Source organism: Diceros bicornis, chromosome 8 (assembly GCF_020826845.1).
Source record: "Diceros bicornis minor isolate mBicDic1 chromosome 8, mDicBic1.mat.cur, whole genome shotgun sequence".
In the NCBI taxonomy this organism is placed as follows: Eukaryota; Metazoa; Chordata; class Mammalia; order Perissodactyla; family Rhinocerotidae; genus Diceros; species Diceros bicornis.
The window spans coordinates 6962698-6981198 of NC_080747.1; the positions used below are offsets into that span (position 1 = coordinate 6962698).

Genomic DNA, 18501 nt, shown 5'->3' on the forward strand with positions numbered 1-18501 from the left:
TCTAGAAGCTGGAGAAGGCAAAGAAAATGGATTCTCCCCTAGAACCTTCAGAAAGGGGTGCAGCCCTGCCCACACTTTGATTTTAGCACAGTGAGACTGTTTGGGAATTTTGACCTCGAGAACTGTAGATAAATTTGCATTGTTTTGACCCACTAAGTTTCGGGCAATTTATTACAGCAGTGATAGGAAACTAATATACCCGCAAAGCCCCGAACCAACCGAGTGTGTCCCGACAGCCATGTTTAAACCACATGACTCCGGATGCTGAGCCAGAGCTGACTGGACCAGGGGTAGATGTCTGTCCCAAGCTGGGCCAATTTTGTTCTGCATCCTCAGAATTTGGGCTTGGGACGGACAGCTATGACTAGAAGCCTACTATATAAATTCAGGAGCCGAGGAGGCCCAAGTTAAGCCATATAAACAGAGAAGCAGAGAAAGGTGTTTTGCATAGATAATAATTATACTGAGGAAGCGAGAGGCAGAGAGAGATGGAGAGGGGTTTGGTAGTGTTCTAGTTTCTAGCTCCCCTCTGAGGTGAAGTACAAGTGTGCAGGACAGACCCCTCACCCCTCACTGCCTCCCACTGACATTTGCAAAAGAGCAAATGTCTTCAGCTCAGACACCTTGATAGATCAGCTCCAATCAGTTGAGAGACGCAGACTGGTGGCTGCTGCCCAATAACCAGATGACTAATACTGGCTCGATGAGGAGGTGTAAAGCATATTTAGGGGAAAATCTCTGCTTATAGAATCAGGCGTGGTTAGTAGATGTTCCTCCATTTTTCAGATGAGGCTTAGAGAGGTGAAGTAACTTGCTCAAAGCCATGCAGCTAGTGAGTAGGGAAGCTGGAACTCAAACCCAAGTCTTTCAGTTTCCAAATCTCATGTATTTTTGTTTGTTTGTTTTTCCTATTACTCATCCTCTGCTAACTGCTTCCTAGACTTCTTCTTCTTCTTCTTTTTTTTTTTTTTTTAACTAGAAAGAGCTCAGAGATCTGATAAATGTCCTTTATGTACCCTATAAAAATTCCTTAGGTATTAAAACACTCACAGCCATCATTTTCCAGAGAGGAGAGCAATGAATGTGTGATGTAGCTGAGGCTGGCCCAGCCGTACAGTGTCCAGAGGGTACAGGGCAGACACGGACGAGGGTGAGCAGAGCAGTAACTTGCCTTTCTCTCCTGAAGCCTTGTGTTCACTGGTGGCCCTGTCTGTGTGGTTCCTGGGGAGTGGACGCCAGCAGACATCGGATGCTCAGCAGCCCTCAGGCCTCTGCCTCTGCCTCACGTCCAGGCTTGCAGTTCCCACTCAGACTGTGACTGTCAGCTTCAACAATCTTTGGGGAGCCGAGGACCATCCCGCAGAAACAGAGTAAAGAGGTGCTGATAGGGTGGTCTTAACTCAGAGAGGTCACTGCCTTCAAAGCTGAGTTCTCAGGTTTGCGGGCCTGAGAGCGCATCACGCTCAGCCCTCCCTGCCTGCTGGGTTTTGTACTCCTGAAGACTGATTAGTAGCAGGAAGCAATGGGAACCTCCTGGGGGGTCGGAAGGGACGGTCTCTCCCAAGACCACTGCTGACGCAGGAAAGACCACAGACTGAGACCCAGTTAGTAACCCTCGCATCTCACCACATACACACATGCACACATGCTCACACACGTGTGCGCGCACACACACACACCTTGACTTCCCATATGAAAATCTACAAAAGGACATGTTTTGAGATAATTTCCAGAATAAGGCAGTCACCTCAGGGTGACCATCTAAGATCTGACTAGCAGAAGTTCAAGCCACAGAAAATACTTTGCTATCTTTGCTCTTTGCAATCCTAACTCTTGAAATGTAGTCATAGGGACTCAGAATGAAACAAGAGAATCTGCTTTATCCCTGTGCCGAGACTCTGGTGGGAGTGGCTCCTGTTCTTCTGCCACATCCTCCTTCCTCGGGACTGCCCTGCTCCCTGACCACCGGGGTCTTGTTCATTGTCCCCCAGGGCTGAGGAGGCTGTGTGGGCATGTGTCCCCATCTACTTGAACTGTTCCAAGTCGAGTGCCTTTCCAGACTGAGAAGGACCACTCTGGGCATGGACATTCTAGATGCTCTGAGCTGCTGCTGCTAGACCCTCCAAACAGGCTCTCTCCCACATTCTTCACTCACATAACTCCTTAATAGAGACGTTGGAAACAACAGTTGAGTATATCTACTTTCTCTGAGTCGTATGTTGAGAGCAAAGCATCTGCCCCAAGCTGGTGGCCTGCTGGACATCCTTTTTGCTGCAAATTTGGTGAAAGGAGCATTTTTTTGGTGTCCTTTTTGGCCAGATTCAGCTCATTCTGGCCTCTGGCCTTCCACGTAGGATAGGGCACCTGTGCATCTGTGATTCTCCAAGGATGGACGATGGTGGCGAGATGAAAGAAGAGGCAACAGCACAAACGTAGGCAGTTGCAAGACTTGATGAAAACCAAGAAAGATAGAGATCTAAGGGCGCGGAGGGTGGTTTACCCGGAGGGAATGCCCAACGGTGGCTGAGGACCAAGAGGATCAAACTGGAGAGGGGCCCAGAAAATAGAGAATGGGTGATGAAACAGGATGGGAGGAGAACATAGTTAGACTGTGTATTAGTTTCCTGTGGCTGCAGTAACAAATTACGACAAACTTTGTTGCTTAAAATAACAGAAATTTATTTCTCACAGTTCGGGCAGAAGTCCAAAATCAAGGTGTTGGCAGGGCCACGCTTCCACAGAAAGCTCTAGGTGAGAATCCTTCCTTGCTTCATCCAGCTTCTGATGGCTGTCAGCATTCCTGGACATGTGGCTGCATCATTCCAATCTCTGTCTCTGTCTTCACACGGCCTTCTCTTTTCTGAGTGTCTCTCATAAGGATACTTGTCATTGGATTTAGGGCCCACCTGGATAATTCAGGATGGTTTCCTTACCTCAAGATCCTTAATTCCATCTGCCAAGATCCTTTCTCCAAATAATATAACATTCAAGGGTTCTAAGAATCAGCATGTGGACCTATCTTTTGAGGGGCAACATTTAGCTCCCCTGGGTGGGAGAAGATAGAAAGAAGCATGAAATAGGCCAGTAGGTCAGGATGAGGGGCTCAGAACCCAAGCCAAGAATCAAGTAAGAATGAAGAATGTGGTGACTCCTCTTCTATGTACTTGGGTGGCAGTGGAGGGACAAAGGCGGCACCTGGAAGGATGGGGCCTCGACAACCTTCTGTGTTTGCCTCTTGCCTTTCCCCGCTTCTTCTGCACATCCGTTTCAAAACTAAGCTCCTAGGAGAAATCCACTCTGATTTTTTAAATATTTATTTTATTGTGGTAAGAATACAACACGAGATCTACTCTCTTAACACATTTTTAAGCGTACAATACAGTATTTTATCTATAGGCATGATGTTGGGCAGCAGATCTCTAGAACTTATTCACCTTGTATAACTGAAACTTTACACCTGCTAATCAGCAACTCCCCATTTCTCCCTCCCCCCAGCCCCTGGCAACCACTATTCTAGTCTCTCCTATGAGTTTGACTATTTTAGAAACTTCATATAGGTGGAATCCTGCAGTATATGTCCTTCTGTGAATGGCTTCTTTCACTTAGCGTAATGTCCTCAAGGTTCATCCATCTCGTTGCATAGTGGATTTCCTTTTTTAAAGGCTGAATAATATTCCATTGTACGTATATACCACATTTTTTTGATCCGTTCATCCATCAGTGGACATTGAGGTTGCTTCCATGTCTGGGCTATTGTGAATAATGCTGCTATGACGGTGGAAGTGCGGCTATCTCTTTGAGATCCTGATTTCAACTCTTTTGGATAAATACCCAGAAGTGGGGTTGCTGGATCATATGGTAGTTCTATTTTTAATTTTCTGAGGAATTTCCATACTGTTTTCCATAGTGACTGCACCATTCTGCATTCCCAACAACAGTTTACAAGGGTTCCAATTTCTCCATCACCCTGATTTCTTTAGCTAGTTTCCTTCTTAGGAGCAAAAGTTGATTCTTTGAGCTTCCTGTCCCTAGAGTCACGGTCCTTTTTAGAGCCCCTGAGAAAAAAAATTTTTTTGATGAATTTCTTTCAGGCCACTTCCTACAGTGAAAGTACATGTTCTCCAAGTCCTCCCCTCTTGCACCGTGAATTCTGCCATGGCATGGCCAGGCTTGCAGGGTTTCTATTATTCTAACACTCCCAACCAGGTCTTTTCTATTGGTTAGATCTAGGTGTAATCTAACTGTTCCTTCCTCTCCATCCTTTACCTACTGAGAGATGACACTGTAGTGATGGTAAGTGAAGAATGCACCCAAAAGTCTTGTTTTGGCAGATATCTGGATATGCGTTGTATCAATCAGGATATGCTAATTACGTTGCAGTAACAAACAACCACAAGTCTCCATGGACCACAAGAGCAAAGGTTCATCTCTCACTGCCAGCACACGTCCTTAGTTGGCTGTGCTCCACGTCATCTTTACTCAGGGACCCAGGCTGGTAGCACATTGGAACATTATGGGTTGCTATGGCAGAGGGAAAAGAGAGCATGGTGAACCACATGTTAGCTCTTAAATTTGCTGCCCCGAACCAACACACATTACTTTTCTCAGCTAAAAGGAATCACCTAGCCAAGTTAGTCATCTATAGGTCAACGAACTATAATCCTCCCCCAAGGAGGGGCCATGAGTACCAGTGAACGATAAAACAGACTATCACAGAGGGTCTCTAGTTACTGTATTATTGTGGCAAATCTATGATTCCATGGACCCAGAAAACTGTGGTCTCCCCATTCTGCCCTGCAAGAATTCACATTTCCAGGCACTGGACACCCTCCATGCAGCAAATACCTGCTTACGCCAACTTTCGCCAGTTGGTACGGCTATAAAACCAACCCCTCTAAAGGATGCCACAATGACAAAGTCTGACGACAGCAGAAGTCTATTTCTCACAGCACATGTCTGTCATGGGTTGGTCATCTGGATGTGCAGCATACCCTCTTTTTGATGGAGGCTGCATTTAATGACTTCTGTGAGAGTCCCCAAATAATTCTGAGCTGCCTACATTTATCTTGATTGTATGGAAGGTGCGGTTATAGGGAGCTATATTCAGGAATTCCAACATGCATTACTGTTTTTCAAGAGAAGAGCGCCTGGCCTAATGAATGAAACATTATTACCAATGAAACATAATTTCTGTACTACATCAAACTTGGTAGTTTGTAGTATACTCCCGTGACACTTCTGTTCTTGCTTTTCATCCACATCCCCTCTCAGCTTTATGGGATTTCAAATAGTTACTAGTCCAGTGTCAACTTGTTGCTTTGCTCTTTGAGGTTAAAAGAGAGAGAGAAAAACAGTGAAATCTCATACCCCACGATCTATGGGAAGTCCAATGGCCTCCTCAAGATCTTTGTGACTCTTCTAGGACTTTTATGTACGTGCGGTCACTTGTGCCTTTACAGCTTGATGTTTTGAGTTTACTTGGGTCTCATCTCCACAATCTTCTCTGCTTTTACAGATCCAGACAGAAAACTTACACTTTTTTCCCCAACCTTTTACACAAAAAAACTAACCGCACCAAACGCACTACCCACACAAGGCATTACTCACTGAAGGTTTGGTGTAGCTCAGCCACCCCCTCAAAACTCTTCCCAAAGAACTACTCTCTCCTTTCTTGAACCCCCTCCCTGGGCTCTGGTTTCCCCCTCCTCCCCCTAATTCAATCCTGTTCACTTTATTATGCAGAGCAATTTAACTCTCTTTCCTTCAACTCTGCCCCAGGCTTACCTATGCATAGCTAAAGACCCATTAATGTCTCCATAAAACAAAGGACCATTTATGCGAGACAGAATCCTGGGCAGAGATTTTCTAATTTCTTTTTCGTTTTCTCCCTCTTACTCTGTAGGCAGAAGAAAGCTGTATGGAAATTTATTTTCCTCATACAGGAAGGCTGAAGTGGCTACAGCTGGGTTTTAAATAACATTTTTCTCTCTTCTTTTCAGGTACATGTGTACTTTCTTGACATCTATTTCTGATAAACTTATTTCTTGAACACAGTGGGTCTCAAATTTTGGTCTCAGAACTCCTTTATACTCAAAAGTTATTAAGGGCCCTAAACAACTTCGGTTTATATGGTTTTATGTATCAATATTTACCATATTACAAATTAAAACAAAAATTTAAAATACTCATTCCTTTAAAAACAAAAATAAATCCATTACATAGTAACATAAATGGTATCTTTCTGTGAAAAAATACATTTCCAAAACAAAACAATTTAGTGAGAGCTGCATTGTTTTACGTTTTTGCAAATCTCTTTAAAGTCTGGCTTAATAGAAGACAGCCATTCTGCATTCAGTGTTTTGCAATGTGACAAGGCACACAGCCTCTGGGACACTCAACTGTACACAACTCCTGAGAGAGAGAGTGAAAAGGCAAGTAACATTTTAGGATTATGAAGAGTTTCTATCTTGCCGACCACGCTTTGACAACCACTGTTTTAATACATATTCCAGCGGTGCACCCACTATCAAAAAAACAAACGATGAAATCAATGAGATCTTGAATTAAATCTGAACCTTGAACCAAAACGTACAAAGGACTCACTGGCTACCCTGCAGTCAACTTAAATAACTACCACTTAAGATGGTATATTTAAAAACTATACATCAAGGATGAACAGAAATTCCGCCATTGTCTCCATCTGATAAATTCCTGGTCAGCCTTCAAATCTGCCTTCTCTAGAGTGAGTCTTCTCTATGGAACCCTTCCCCACCATAATTACGAGGACAACAATGTTATTAACAACAGGTATCTAACTTTTATTGGTCACCAGGAGCCAAGCAAAGCCAAAACACTTCACGCGTGTTATCTCATTTAACTCTCAATAATTCTCAGGAAGGTACCGGCTTCGGGGGGCTGAAAGGTGAAAATGAAAGGCCTCCGGTCTCCAGCTCTGTGCCATGCACACCTGCTTGTCCTAGCACGCATTGCATCTAGATGTCACGGTCCACGAACTCCGTCCCGCACAAGGTGCGTCCTTGAGGTCAAAGGTCATGCTGAGTCGCCTCCGGCCACCCGCGGCCGGCTCGCTCCGTGCGGGAGTCTCGAGAAGGGGTCAGCTTCCTGGTCCTCTCGCTCCCGCGGCCCACACGCCCTACACCGGCCCGCGGGGGCGGGGGGTTCGTGGACCTGCCCGCGCGGCCAAGCCCGCAGAGGTGGGGGGTTGGGGGAGAAGGGGCGCGGCTGTGCGCGCCGCGAGGTCCGGGCGCCGCGGGGGTCCGCCACGCGCGTGCGCTGAGGCCGGAACCTTTCTGCTCTGGCCGCGGTAGCCCGGCGGAGGCCGGAACCTTTCTTCTCGCGTCGCGGTTGGCGTGCGGAGGCGTGCGGAGCCGGAACGGTCCGCCGGGGGCCGGGCTCGCGCCGCGGTCGCCGGCTGCTGACGTAGGCCGGCCGGGTCGGGGCCCGTGAGTGCGGGTCGTCATGGCGGTGGACATCACTCTGCTGTTCCGGGCCAGCGTCAAGACCGTGAAGACGCGAAACAAAGCGCTGGGAGTGGCGGTGGGCGGCGGGGCTGACGGCAGCCGCGACGAGCTGTTCCGCCGGAGCCCGCGGCCCAAGGGCGACTTCTCCAGCCGGGCGCGCGAAGTGGTGAGCGGGTTGCTATGGAGACGGCGGGCCGGAGCGGGGGGCGGCCGGACCCCGTCCCGTGCGCGTTGTGTGAAGGCCGCCTGGACTGAAGCGGGGCCCGGAGAGCTGGTCCGGGGGGCCGACAGCTGTCCCGGAAAGGGCGCAGCCTTGTCTCGGGGACTGGGGACGCGCGGTGGGGAGCGCGGAAGTGTGTGGGCAGAGCTCACGCGCTGCTGCGGAGCTGCTGAGCTCGCCGTCGCTGCAGACCTGAACGCCAGCGAAACGCCCCCGCGTTCCTCTGCTTTCCTGTCGCGGCCCTGACCGCGGCGTACTTGCCTCTCCTGTTTACTGGTCTCGGCCCTCTCCCCTTCCCCCGCGTGGAGATCACATGTTGTGTCCAGCTGACCTCTCCCGTCCCCTCGCCTCCTGCAGCAGGTTAGGGCTCATGTTGGGGATCAGTGCGTCTTGAGACTGGTTAAGGATAATCTTTCACAAACACTCCATGTTAGCGTCATCTAAACTACTTCTGTGCCTTGAACACAGCAGGCTTTCGTTCAGGGGAGCAGGAACCTTTTCCTTAAGGGCAGAAACAGTGTTGGCTTCACGTCAGAAGCCCCAGTGCCCGACTCCGACTCATGGCGTTGCTTAGTAAATGTTTGTTGAATGAATGAATGAACAAATGGTTGTCTGTCTTCCCCACTAAACGGGAAACTCTGTAAAGGGAGAGAGAAAATGTTTGCCTCGTTCACTTTTGTATCCTTGGCACCAAGGGTGGATCTAGTTTTTGTGGAGCTTGAAGCTTATGCAGTTCTGCCTGTCCTCTTTAAGAAATGAAAATACAGAATCACAAAGGTTTAGAGCTTTGGGAGGTGTAAACCCTGAAGCTTAAACTTCATTAATTTCGTGGTAAATCCCCTTAAGTTTGGCACACAGTCCAGAGCCTGATACTTTGTAGACACTGAGATATTTTTTAATGAGTGTATGTATGCGTGAATTAACAAGTGGCAGTTTGCAGAGGATATTCAAGCATCAGAAGGGGGACTGGGCCAGATGAATACATTCAGTCCATCAATAAGCATCTGTTAAGCAAGCACCTATTTTTTGACCAGCACTGTGTTAGAATAACATGATTTAAAGGGAATGGTGGGGGAGACCGAGTAACAAAACAAGCACCATACAGCCTTGTAGATGCTGTGTAGGCACAGAGGAGAATGTGGCCAATTCTGCTGGAGGGCCGAGAGAGGCGATAATGTCTGAAACAAATCTCTAAAGAGGAGTAGTTGGTTCCAGTGCAGACAGGGTGGAGAAGGGCGCCTCGGGCTAAGAGAAGAGTATGCACACAAAGATGTGGAAATAGGTCATTTTCATGCTCAATTTAGCTGAATTTATATATACTCAATGTGTGTCTACCCATTAAAGTACCAACAAATTAGACAGTAATGACATTGCAGATTTTTTTGGAGGAACTTGTTATGTGAGCTACTCCAAATGAGGATGAATGTGCCGCTTCGCAGTGTTAATGAATTGGTTGGATAAGCATTTGAGTGTGGCTGATTTGGGGGACACTCAGGAAAACTGGACTGGAGTGGTAGGCAGGGGAAATCTTGAAGGGCCTTGTTTATCACAGTGTGGAGTTTGGACTTTGCCCTGGAGGCAGTCAGATGTTATGTGGTAGAGAGAGCGCTAGAGAAGGGGTGAAGACACCAGGTTGTTGTCTTAACCCTGCGATGATTAGCCATGATCTTATGAAGCAGGTTTTATGGCCTTAGTTTATTTACCCGGCAATAGTCTCCTCCTTTTTTTCCCCCTTAAAAAGCAGAAGACTTTTAAAAAAAACTGCTATGATCTCCGATATATAGCAGATCAAGGTTCTCAGGTTGAAATGAGAGGGAGGGAAACTGGGACTTCTCTGTGCGCCTCCCTCGAGTCTGGCCCAGGCTGTTCCTGAGGTTCCTCCTTTGGAATTGTGGTATGAAGATCACAGTTTTGGTTTTTGGAGGGCCTTTTCTAACCCTGAAATCACTGATTTATTAACACTGTGCTAATTTTGGGTCCTGCTCAGGGATAGGGGCTCTGGGAGTGGCCGAGACGAGAAGCATCGTTGGATTGGCCAGCAGTGAGGAGAGAGCCCTGTGATCACTTAGGCCCCAGGCCTCTCCCTGAGTAGTGAGATGGTACTTTAGGCCTTTGGGTTAATAGGCCTCAGGGACAGTAACAGGACCCTGGGGTGCTGAGTTCCCTGTCACTGGAGGTAATTAAACAGCGGGATGACTGCTCGTCAGAGATGTTTGAGAATAACTCTGTGCTTTTGTCAGAGGGTTAGATGCATGTCACTGAAAGTTCCAGTTCTGGTATTTATTGATGTGGGTAGGTGTTAAGGCTTGGGGAGTCTATTAAGTAGGGACATGGGCTGTGTTGTTCAGGGCCACTGCCCTTCCTGACATAGGGAACACATGCCTTCTTTTGAGGAATTTTGATTTTATGTTGCAATTGCTTTATGTAGTACCTCCTGTTCTTGCAACCATTTCTCTCTCTCATGGAAAGTGTAACTAGTATAGAGCTAGTGAGGGGTGTCCTTTGCTCTTAACCACAGTCAGATGTGTCAGAAGTCTGGCTGTTGTTTTGTTTGGCCTGAATTCCTTATACATAAAAGTCTGGTCATACTAGGAACACATATTCTGGTTCAAGTTGAGCCCTGGTTGTCAGACTTAAGGAAATGTAGCAAGTTATAGTAATGCCTTTTCTTGAATGCCTTCCTTGAAGCATTTATTATCATTTCTAAGATACGTATTACCTAGTTCAATTCCAGTTCTTCTCATTCCTCATTTTTGACAAAACATACTCCTGATGTCAGATTTCCATCTCACTGAGTTGTTGTAGAGGTTATGTTAAGTTTAATACAACTGTGTTGAAACTAGATCTTTTATTTGTCCCACAGGGTGGTTTCTTCTGCATCATTTCTTTAAATATTTAACTTTTATGCTTGATTTTGCTGAATTTATATATACTCAATGCATGTCTACTGATTAAATTACAAACTAATTAGACAGTAACAACGTTTTGTATTTTGGGGGGAGGAACTTATGTGAATAGCTCCAAACAACGATGAATATGCCACTTTGCGTGGGAGCTCGATTAGTTAACTCATCTGGACTGTGGGACTAGTGGGGACCTTGGGAGTAGAAAGAGCACTGGGACTAGAATTTAGAAGACTTGGATTCGAATCTGGATTCTGCTACTTAGAAGTGGGTGACTTGGGTGAGTCCTCTTACCTGAGTCTCATTTTTCATTTCTATAAAATGGGTATGTATCATAATACCCTAGTTAACTGATAAGCTAATTATTAAGATCTTATGAGACTGTATATATATTAAAGAGCCATACTGATTATTATTGTTCCCCTTCACCCCTACTCCCATGCATTTAGATACATTGTCCTCAGTGGCTCCAAGCGATATTTCCTAAACCACTTACCTTTGTTGTGCTTTCACTCCTTGCCTGCAAGAGGGAACTGAGTAAGTGCATAGAAGAATCAGTGAAAATCCTGTGCAGGTACTAGTAGCATCGACAGTGGAGACAACAGTGTTCTCTGTCAAGGGGGAACTCTTTTATCAGCAATGGCAAATGTGTGGCAAGGATTTTTCTCACACTTTCTCTCTCTTCCTGCCTGTGATCCTGGAAGCCAGTGCTGATTTCCCAGTAGATCTCTGTAGCTCAGAATCCTTTACCCCAGGTAGCCATTACCAGTTGTAGGATCTGACGTTCAAGTTCAATCTGCTCGACATCTTACCTGATGTATAGTAAAAATAGAATCTGTATGGCTGAAGCAGAACCATGGACTTGTTTTTCTTTAAGTACTTAAAAGGATCTTGAGTTCATGTTGTTCAGGCTTCTCATTTTATAGTTGGGAACACTGAGGTAAGTGAAGTGACTTGCCCAGAGTCATAATAGTTGAGGTCATAGGACAGAGCCAGAGGTAGAAGCCAGGTCCTTTGACCCTAGTTTAATGCTGTTTATCATTATGTGTCATTTAATGCTCCCCTCACGTCCTCCTACCTTAAATTTCCACTATAATTTTAATTCTTTGGCCCCCCCTTTTTTTTTTTTTCTGTAAATAAAGCTATTTAACTTTATTTCTTTTTCTTTTTTTTCCTTTGGCTTTTGAATGGCAGTGAATTTCTTTTTGAGTTAATATGTAATTCATAACTGGATACTGAATGGGATTTAGAGCAGAAAGACCTGAATTTGAATGCCTCTTACTTACTGTATGAATTTGAATGTCTCTTGCTTAATGTGTGAACGTGGGCAAGTTACTTAACCTCAGTTGTTTCACTTCTAAAACAGTGAATAATAGCAACCTTTAAGATGGTTAAGCAGATGAAACGAGAAAAGATGCAGATACCTGCGCCAGTGTGAATTCTTTTGGTTGCAAGTAACAGTAACCAAATATAAACTAACGAGCAAAATGGGAATGTCTTGGCTCATGTAACTGGGAAACACAGGATGGAGCTTCTTTCTCTGGCTCTTACCTGTAAAACCCCAGGATGGGACTCAAGTTGGTTCTGCTTGGATCCTGAGCCCTCATTATGGCATCAAAGGGATAAGGTTCTTCAAATGGCCAGGTCATATGTCCACCTCAGTATGTGGCCAATAGGTGGGCTGGATACTATGATTGTCACCCCACTAGAACCTTGGGAAAAGGAGTGCTATGTCTAGGAGTAGGGAGTAAGGGATGCTGGGTGGGCAGAACCAACAGAAATATTCCTTACGAGGCCTAGCATGGTGCCTGACATGCCTCCACCTTACCTTCCTGGTTGTCTTCAACTCGGGGGATGAAACACTGGAATTGTATGAGTTTGTAATGACAGGCTTTGGGTGTGGGAATGTGGCCGGAGGTGTGTCCTGGTAGCAACTCTTCCGTTTTCTTACTGATGTATAAAGGTGACAGAGGCCGGGGAAGGCGCTACACAGGAAACCAAGACTCCTCTAAGCAGCCAAACGATGTGTCCCCGGGCAGCGGGGCCAATGAAAAGCATTGAACAGGACATCAGGAAACCTGTGTTGTAGCCCAAGATCTGGCATTAAGTGGGCAGGCCACATAATCTTTCTGGGCCTCAGTTTCCACACTGGTAAAACTGAGAGCTTAGACTAGATGCCTGCAGCGATTTCTTGTAAAGCAAAAGTGTTTTGATTACGCGTAAGATAATAGCGACCCTGAGTGGGTGGGAATTCTCTTTTCAAATTAGGCATGCAGATGAGTTTTTCTTTGTTTATTATACATTGTTTTTGTGAAAGCTAAATGTCATTTATCTTTATTTTTTTAGGAATTATCTTGAGTTCCTGGCTGAAATTCAGAGTTCTTACAGTGGCTCAAAGCCAGGGAATGTGGTCCCCTCTACCTCTGACCTCTCCTCCTCTCTTCCTCCTCCTCTTCACTCTGGCTACCCTAGCCTCCGTGCTTTTCTCACATGCGCCAGGCACATTCATACTTCAGGGCCTTTGTGTTTGTTGTTCCCTATACCTGGAACACTTTTTTCCTAGATTCCACATGGTTTCATCTTCAGGTGCTTGCTCATATGTTGCTTCAGTGAGACCTCCTCAACTGCCCTTTATAAAGTAACACCTTTTTTCTATCCTTTACCCTATTTTATTCTTTTCGTTATCTAACATATCACTTATCCATTTATTTATTGTTCATCCACTGGAATATATGCCTCATGGAAACCAAGACTCTGTGTTGTCCAGCAGTGAGTCTGTATGTTCTAGAACAGTGCAGGACATAGGCAGTCAACAAATAGTTCTTGGATTGAGGAATAAGTGTTTACTCTGTCACTTTGCTTTCCGTTTTGGAGCTAGGTGGTCTCTGTCCAAGGCTCCTTCCAGTTCTAGAAATGTGTGATCCTAAGATGGCTCTTTATTATTACACAACATACATTTACAGTTAATCCAGTTTCTGGAGTGAACATTAAATAAATAGTAGCTTTTATTTTATTATTAAGATTCAGTTTTTCCTTCAAGGAGTTTACAGTCTAGTGGAGAAACGAACACACAAGTAGTACAACAACTCAGGTATGAGTGACATCTGTAATTGTCTCAGTGTCGATTCCCCAGGCCCTCCTTGATTTCCTTCTGAGATAGAATGTTGACCTTGTGTGCCAATGTTGGGACCAAGAGGTTGAGCTGGGACCACCTGGGTTATTATCCAGAGTAGCTGGGCATAGACTTTCTCCAGGGATTGAGTATAATCCTACTTAAACGAGGTTTCAGTCAAAGGAGCATGGTTCAAAGAAACAGTATCAGACAACAGGTGCCAAGAGTCAGTGAGAAGCTGGAGGTTGGACCAAACAGGACAGGAATAGATCAGGAAACAAAATAGGTTTAGGATATAGGAGCAGGAGTGTGCTGAATCATATAGATTCTTTATTAATGCAGAAACCTTTTTGCAGATGGTGTAAGGAGCAGCTTTGGCTAAGGCTGGATTGAGGGGCTGGGAAGAGAGAGGTTCATTAGCCAGCCTGCCCCTCTACCACCCTTCCCTTTTTCCTCGAGGAGCCCCTTTAGTACCAGCCACAGGGCTCAGAGACACGCAGGTTAGAAACCACTACATTAATATTCTGCAAGGCCTCTTTTAGCTTCTTGATGCTGTGTTTTTATGGGTTGTGATAACTGAGTGTATACGTAAGCAGAACTCAGTGCTAGAGACTTTTCATGACATTAATAGTGAGCCCTTTGTGGGAATTGCACTTCTAAATTTTTCCCAGGACTTATGAAGACTGCAACTTTTAAAATTGTATTTATTTAGTAATTGATTTATTCCAGCATCTTATAAGCATTGAACATCTGATATGTGTCGGGCATTGTGAGGACACAAAAAACTATGAGACATATGTCCCAGCTCTTTGAAAATACAGATAAAGAATAGCTAAATCTTGAGGGAGAATCAGTGGAAACCTCAGAGAGAAAGTGATAATCAGATTGGACCTTGAAGGACAAGAACCATTCCACCAGACACAGAAAGGGGGATAAATCACATTCCTGGCAGAGGGAAGAGTGTGAGCAAGACAGCAGGGGGGTTGAGGGGGAGGGCCAGAGCCAAGAGGAGTGGCTGGAGCCCTTTTCTGGAGGAGGCCTGGGTGAGGGCAGAGTGGCAGGAGATGAGGCTGTGCTGGATTGGGTTAGAGCAAGAGGCGGCCAACTTTGGCCCACAGGTCAAATCCGGCCCACTGCTTATTTCTATAAACGAGGTTTTTATTGGCATGCAGCCACACTCATTTGTTTACATATAGGCCATGGATGCTATCGTGGCAGAGTTGTAGCCTGCAAAGCCTAAAATATTTACTGTCTGGCCCTTTAGAGAAAAAGTTGGTCAACCCTTGGGTGAGAGCATTGTCAGCAGTGCTGAGGAGTTTGGACTTTATGCTCTGAGCTACGCAAGCAGAGGCATGAAAGGATGATATTTTAAAATGATTAGCTGTGTTTTAAAATAATCAGCAATATTGAAGGTGGGTTTGGAGTGTAATAAGACTGACGGAAAAGAGCTAATTAGTAGGCTATTGCAGTAATCCAAGTGAAAGCTAATGAGCTAGGACACTAGGATTGGACAGTAGGAGTGAATAGATGAAATAGATATTAGAGGAGGTAGACTCAACAAACTTTGGCAGTTAAAGGGCTTAGAAGAAGGAAAAGGGGGCCGGCCCGGTGGCGCAAGCGGTTAAGTGCGCACGCTCCGTTGCGGCGGCCCGGGGTTCGCTGGTTCGGATCCCGGGCGCGCACCAGAGCACTGCTTGGCAAACCATGCTGTGGCGGCGTCCCGTATGAAGTGGGGGAAGATGGGCACGAATGTTAGCCCAGGACTGGTCTTCTTTGGCAAAAAAAGAGGAGGATTGGCAGATGTTAGCACAGGGCTGATGTCCTCACCAAAAAAAAAAAAAGAGAAAGACTAAGTCCCAGATTTCTGGTTGGAAAGTTAAATGGTAACAGATATCACAATAACGTTTTTTTCAAAGTTAGGATAGAATGCCAGTTACTCATGCTCAGACTCTTGGTCAGTTCTAAATAGGAGAGAATAGATCCAAGGCGCCCAGTGGACAGTGGAGTTTTATTAAGACAGCAAGTGGCAGATAACTCCCCAATGGCAGTGCTTCTGGTAAACCTAGATTGGAGAGCATAGCTGGAACTCAATGGGATCCTCCAACTTTGTCATACTTAGATCTTGGAGATAGTTGAGTCTACAAAGTAGGTACCTGGTAGATATGCCTAGCCAGATGCATGGGGATTTGAGACTGCCTCACAAATCCAGCAAACGCTGGGCTGGGCCCCATTATGGCAAGAAATACGAGGCAAGTCAACCTCACCAGACTCGGATGGGGATAGAGACTCAGTAGGGCCCGTTTAGATGCCAGGTTCTTAGGCAGAGTTCTGTTCTTCTCGGCTGTGCTTTCCTTATTCTTGAAAGAAACTCATTTTGGTGGTCATGATTATATCACATATTGTAGAAGAAGCATGGTTCTCAGGGATAGTCAGTTGATTTTCTCCTTCTTTCTTTCTTTTTTTTTTTTTTTAAAGATTTTATTTATTTATTTATTTTCCCCCCAAAGCCCCAGTAGATAGTTGTATGTCATAGCTGCACATCCTTCTAGTTGCTGTATGTGGGATGTGGCCTCAGCATGGCGGGAGAAGCGGTGCGTCGGTGCGTGCCTGGGATCCGAACCCGGGCCGCCGGCAGCAGAGCGTGCGCACTTAACCACTAAGCCACGGGGCCGGCCCTCTCCTTCTTTCTAAGAGAAATCAAGAATGGGTCAAAGAGTTGAAACTCCTGTTTCTAGTTGGCAGGTGACCAACAGTTCCGTGTATCACCTACTAGGATAGGGCTGCTGAAACAGGTCCCCTCAGGGGGACATTTTTAATGAATTCTTCCTGTCCAAGGTCTGGTTCTGTCTTGCAGGCTTGAGAACCGGATTTGTCAGCATACTGAGGGTAGAATCATCTATCAGGACAGACATCAGCTGAGCTCACATCAGCTTGTGTAAAAGTCCGAATACTAGTTTGTTCATCTACTTTGAGCACTAGAACTAATATTCAAGAGGATACAAATTTTGGAAAATCTCTTATTTTTGAGCTTCTGCTATAGGTTAGGAACTGTGTTAAGGACTTTACATACCTGATCTCATTTAACTTTTCTCTTTTGGGGGGGCTAGAAATATAATAATATTAAGTGATTTTTATAATATTGAACATATTATAAATAATATTCTAGAATTCATACAAACTTGATGTTTGAGGTTTCTTGTTACATGGAAATCCATATGGGCTCCCTCTGGTGGGCGAAGTATCAGTGACGTCTACCATGGCTTGTATTGTGAAAAACTTACGGTTAAAACATACTAGGTTTCAAATTGACTTAAAAAGAGGCCCCTTCAGAAACCCTCTGCAAGAAAGTGAATAAACGAGAGGAATGAAAGTATGATGTGCTGAATGAACTCATATAATACAGATATGAAAAGCTTGCAGCAGTGTTATTTTAAACTCAGTAGTACTTTTTTCTTCCTGACTTTCAGGTTCTATAGTCTATAAATACAAGAGTCTGCCAGCTCCTGCTTGTCACACTCTAACATATGCCTATTTGTCAAACTTTCTTATGGAGTTCATGAGCTATATTTAACCAAGAGAGTGAGTCTTTTCATTTCATGATATTGTACACATTCCTGTTCACTTTTTAGAGAGATGATAAGAAAACTCTGGTAAAATGAATATTTGCCTTTTATAGTCTAAGTAGAAGTGACTGACTGCAGCATATCTTGACTCAGAGAAATTGAGAAAGGAATTAAAAAGCATAAATTTTGAATTACAGATGTTTTTGGACTTTGCCAGTAATTAACTGTGTCATCTTGGAGAACTCACCTAACCTTTTTTTTCCTCTGTCTTGTTTGTTTAACGAGGGGCATTGCCTAGATGATCCTTAAGGCCCTTTCAGCAGGATGGTCCCATGATTCAGTACTCTTCTTTCTGAAAGTCCCAGGATATATTTTTACATGGTTTTTGCAATGGTAAGTGCTCAGTGCCTTGTGATATTTGCCCCCCAACTTCCTATGTACTCAGAATTTTTCACCTTGATTACGAAATGAGTTTGTTTTTCAAAGTTGGCATTTGGTATGTTTCCACAAATGTATTTGATTTAATAGTGATTATAGCCTCTTATAATGGACTGTTATCAGTGGGATATGTTTTTGAAGTCGGCTGATTTTAAAATCTGATTATAAAAGTAGTAAGTGCTCATTAAACATAATAAAGAAGAAAATAAATTTCACATATAGTACTACTGGCCAGAAATAGCCACTCTTACAGTTTTGATGTATATCTTTCTAGACATTTTTCCTATGAAACAAAAACAATTTTTCTACAATGCTGGTATATAGCCCCACTTTTGTTTCATTTCTTGCCTTTTTTAACTTAGTGTATTGTGAACATTTTTTTATGTCAATACATATTGTGTGTCACCAATTTATTTGGCTGCATAGCCATTAAAAATAATATCACATAACTTATTTACCTGAACCACTGTTGAAAGATATTTAGGCTGCTTTCAGTTTATCATTATTTTAAACAAATACTACACTTTCACCAAATTTGTTTCAAATTTATAATCTCTTAAAATAAAAAGGCAAAAATATATATAAATTCACCTTGTTTTCTGTTTAATCTTTTCTCAGATATTAAAAATTGGATGTCCTAATATTGATAAAAGAAAATTTATCCCTAATTTTTTTCAAAGCATTAAATGTATTAGAATTTATTATCAGTGCTGGAGGAGTGGTAGACAAGGGGATGATAATCAGGGGCAGCCAAGTCAGGAAAGCTTGTACGTGGAGCAGAGCC

General features: G+C 44.4%; 1 protein-coding gene and 1 long non-coding RNA gene across 3 annotated transcripts in view; one reads left to right on the plus strand and one right to left on the minus strand.

Moving 5' to 3' along the window:
- Nucleotides 1-3496: 3496 nt before the first annotated feature.
- On the minus strand, nucleotides 3497-7632 carry LOC131409467 (uncharacterized). Its single transcript, XR_009220928.1, has 3 exons — nucleotides 6968-7632; nucleotides 4267-4521; nucleotides 3497-4055 (listed from the first exon to the last, which is right to left on the minus strand). It is a non-coding gene; the product is annotated as an uncharacterized LOC131409467 (long non-coding RNA).
- STX18 (syntaxin 18) overlaps nucleotides 7437-18501 on the plus strand; it is a 132689-nt gene continuing 121624 nt past the window's right edge. Inside the window, exon 1 of one of the 2 annotated variants that reach the window (XM_058546716.1) lies at nucleotides 7437-7647. In XM_058546716.1, the coding sequence (XP_058402699.1) occupies nucleotides 7480-7647 (168 nt within the window). In that variant the 5' untranslated portion in view covers nucleotides 7437-7479. The remainder of the gene's footprint in view (nucleotides 7648-18501) is intronic. The other variant, XM_058546717.1, reaches the window with a different exon arrangement.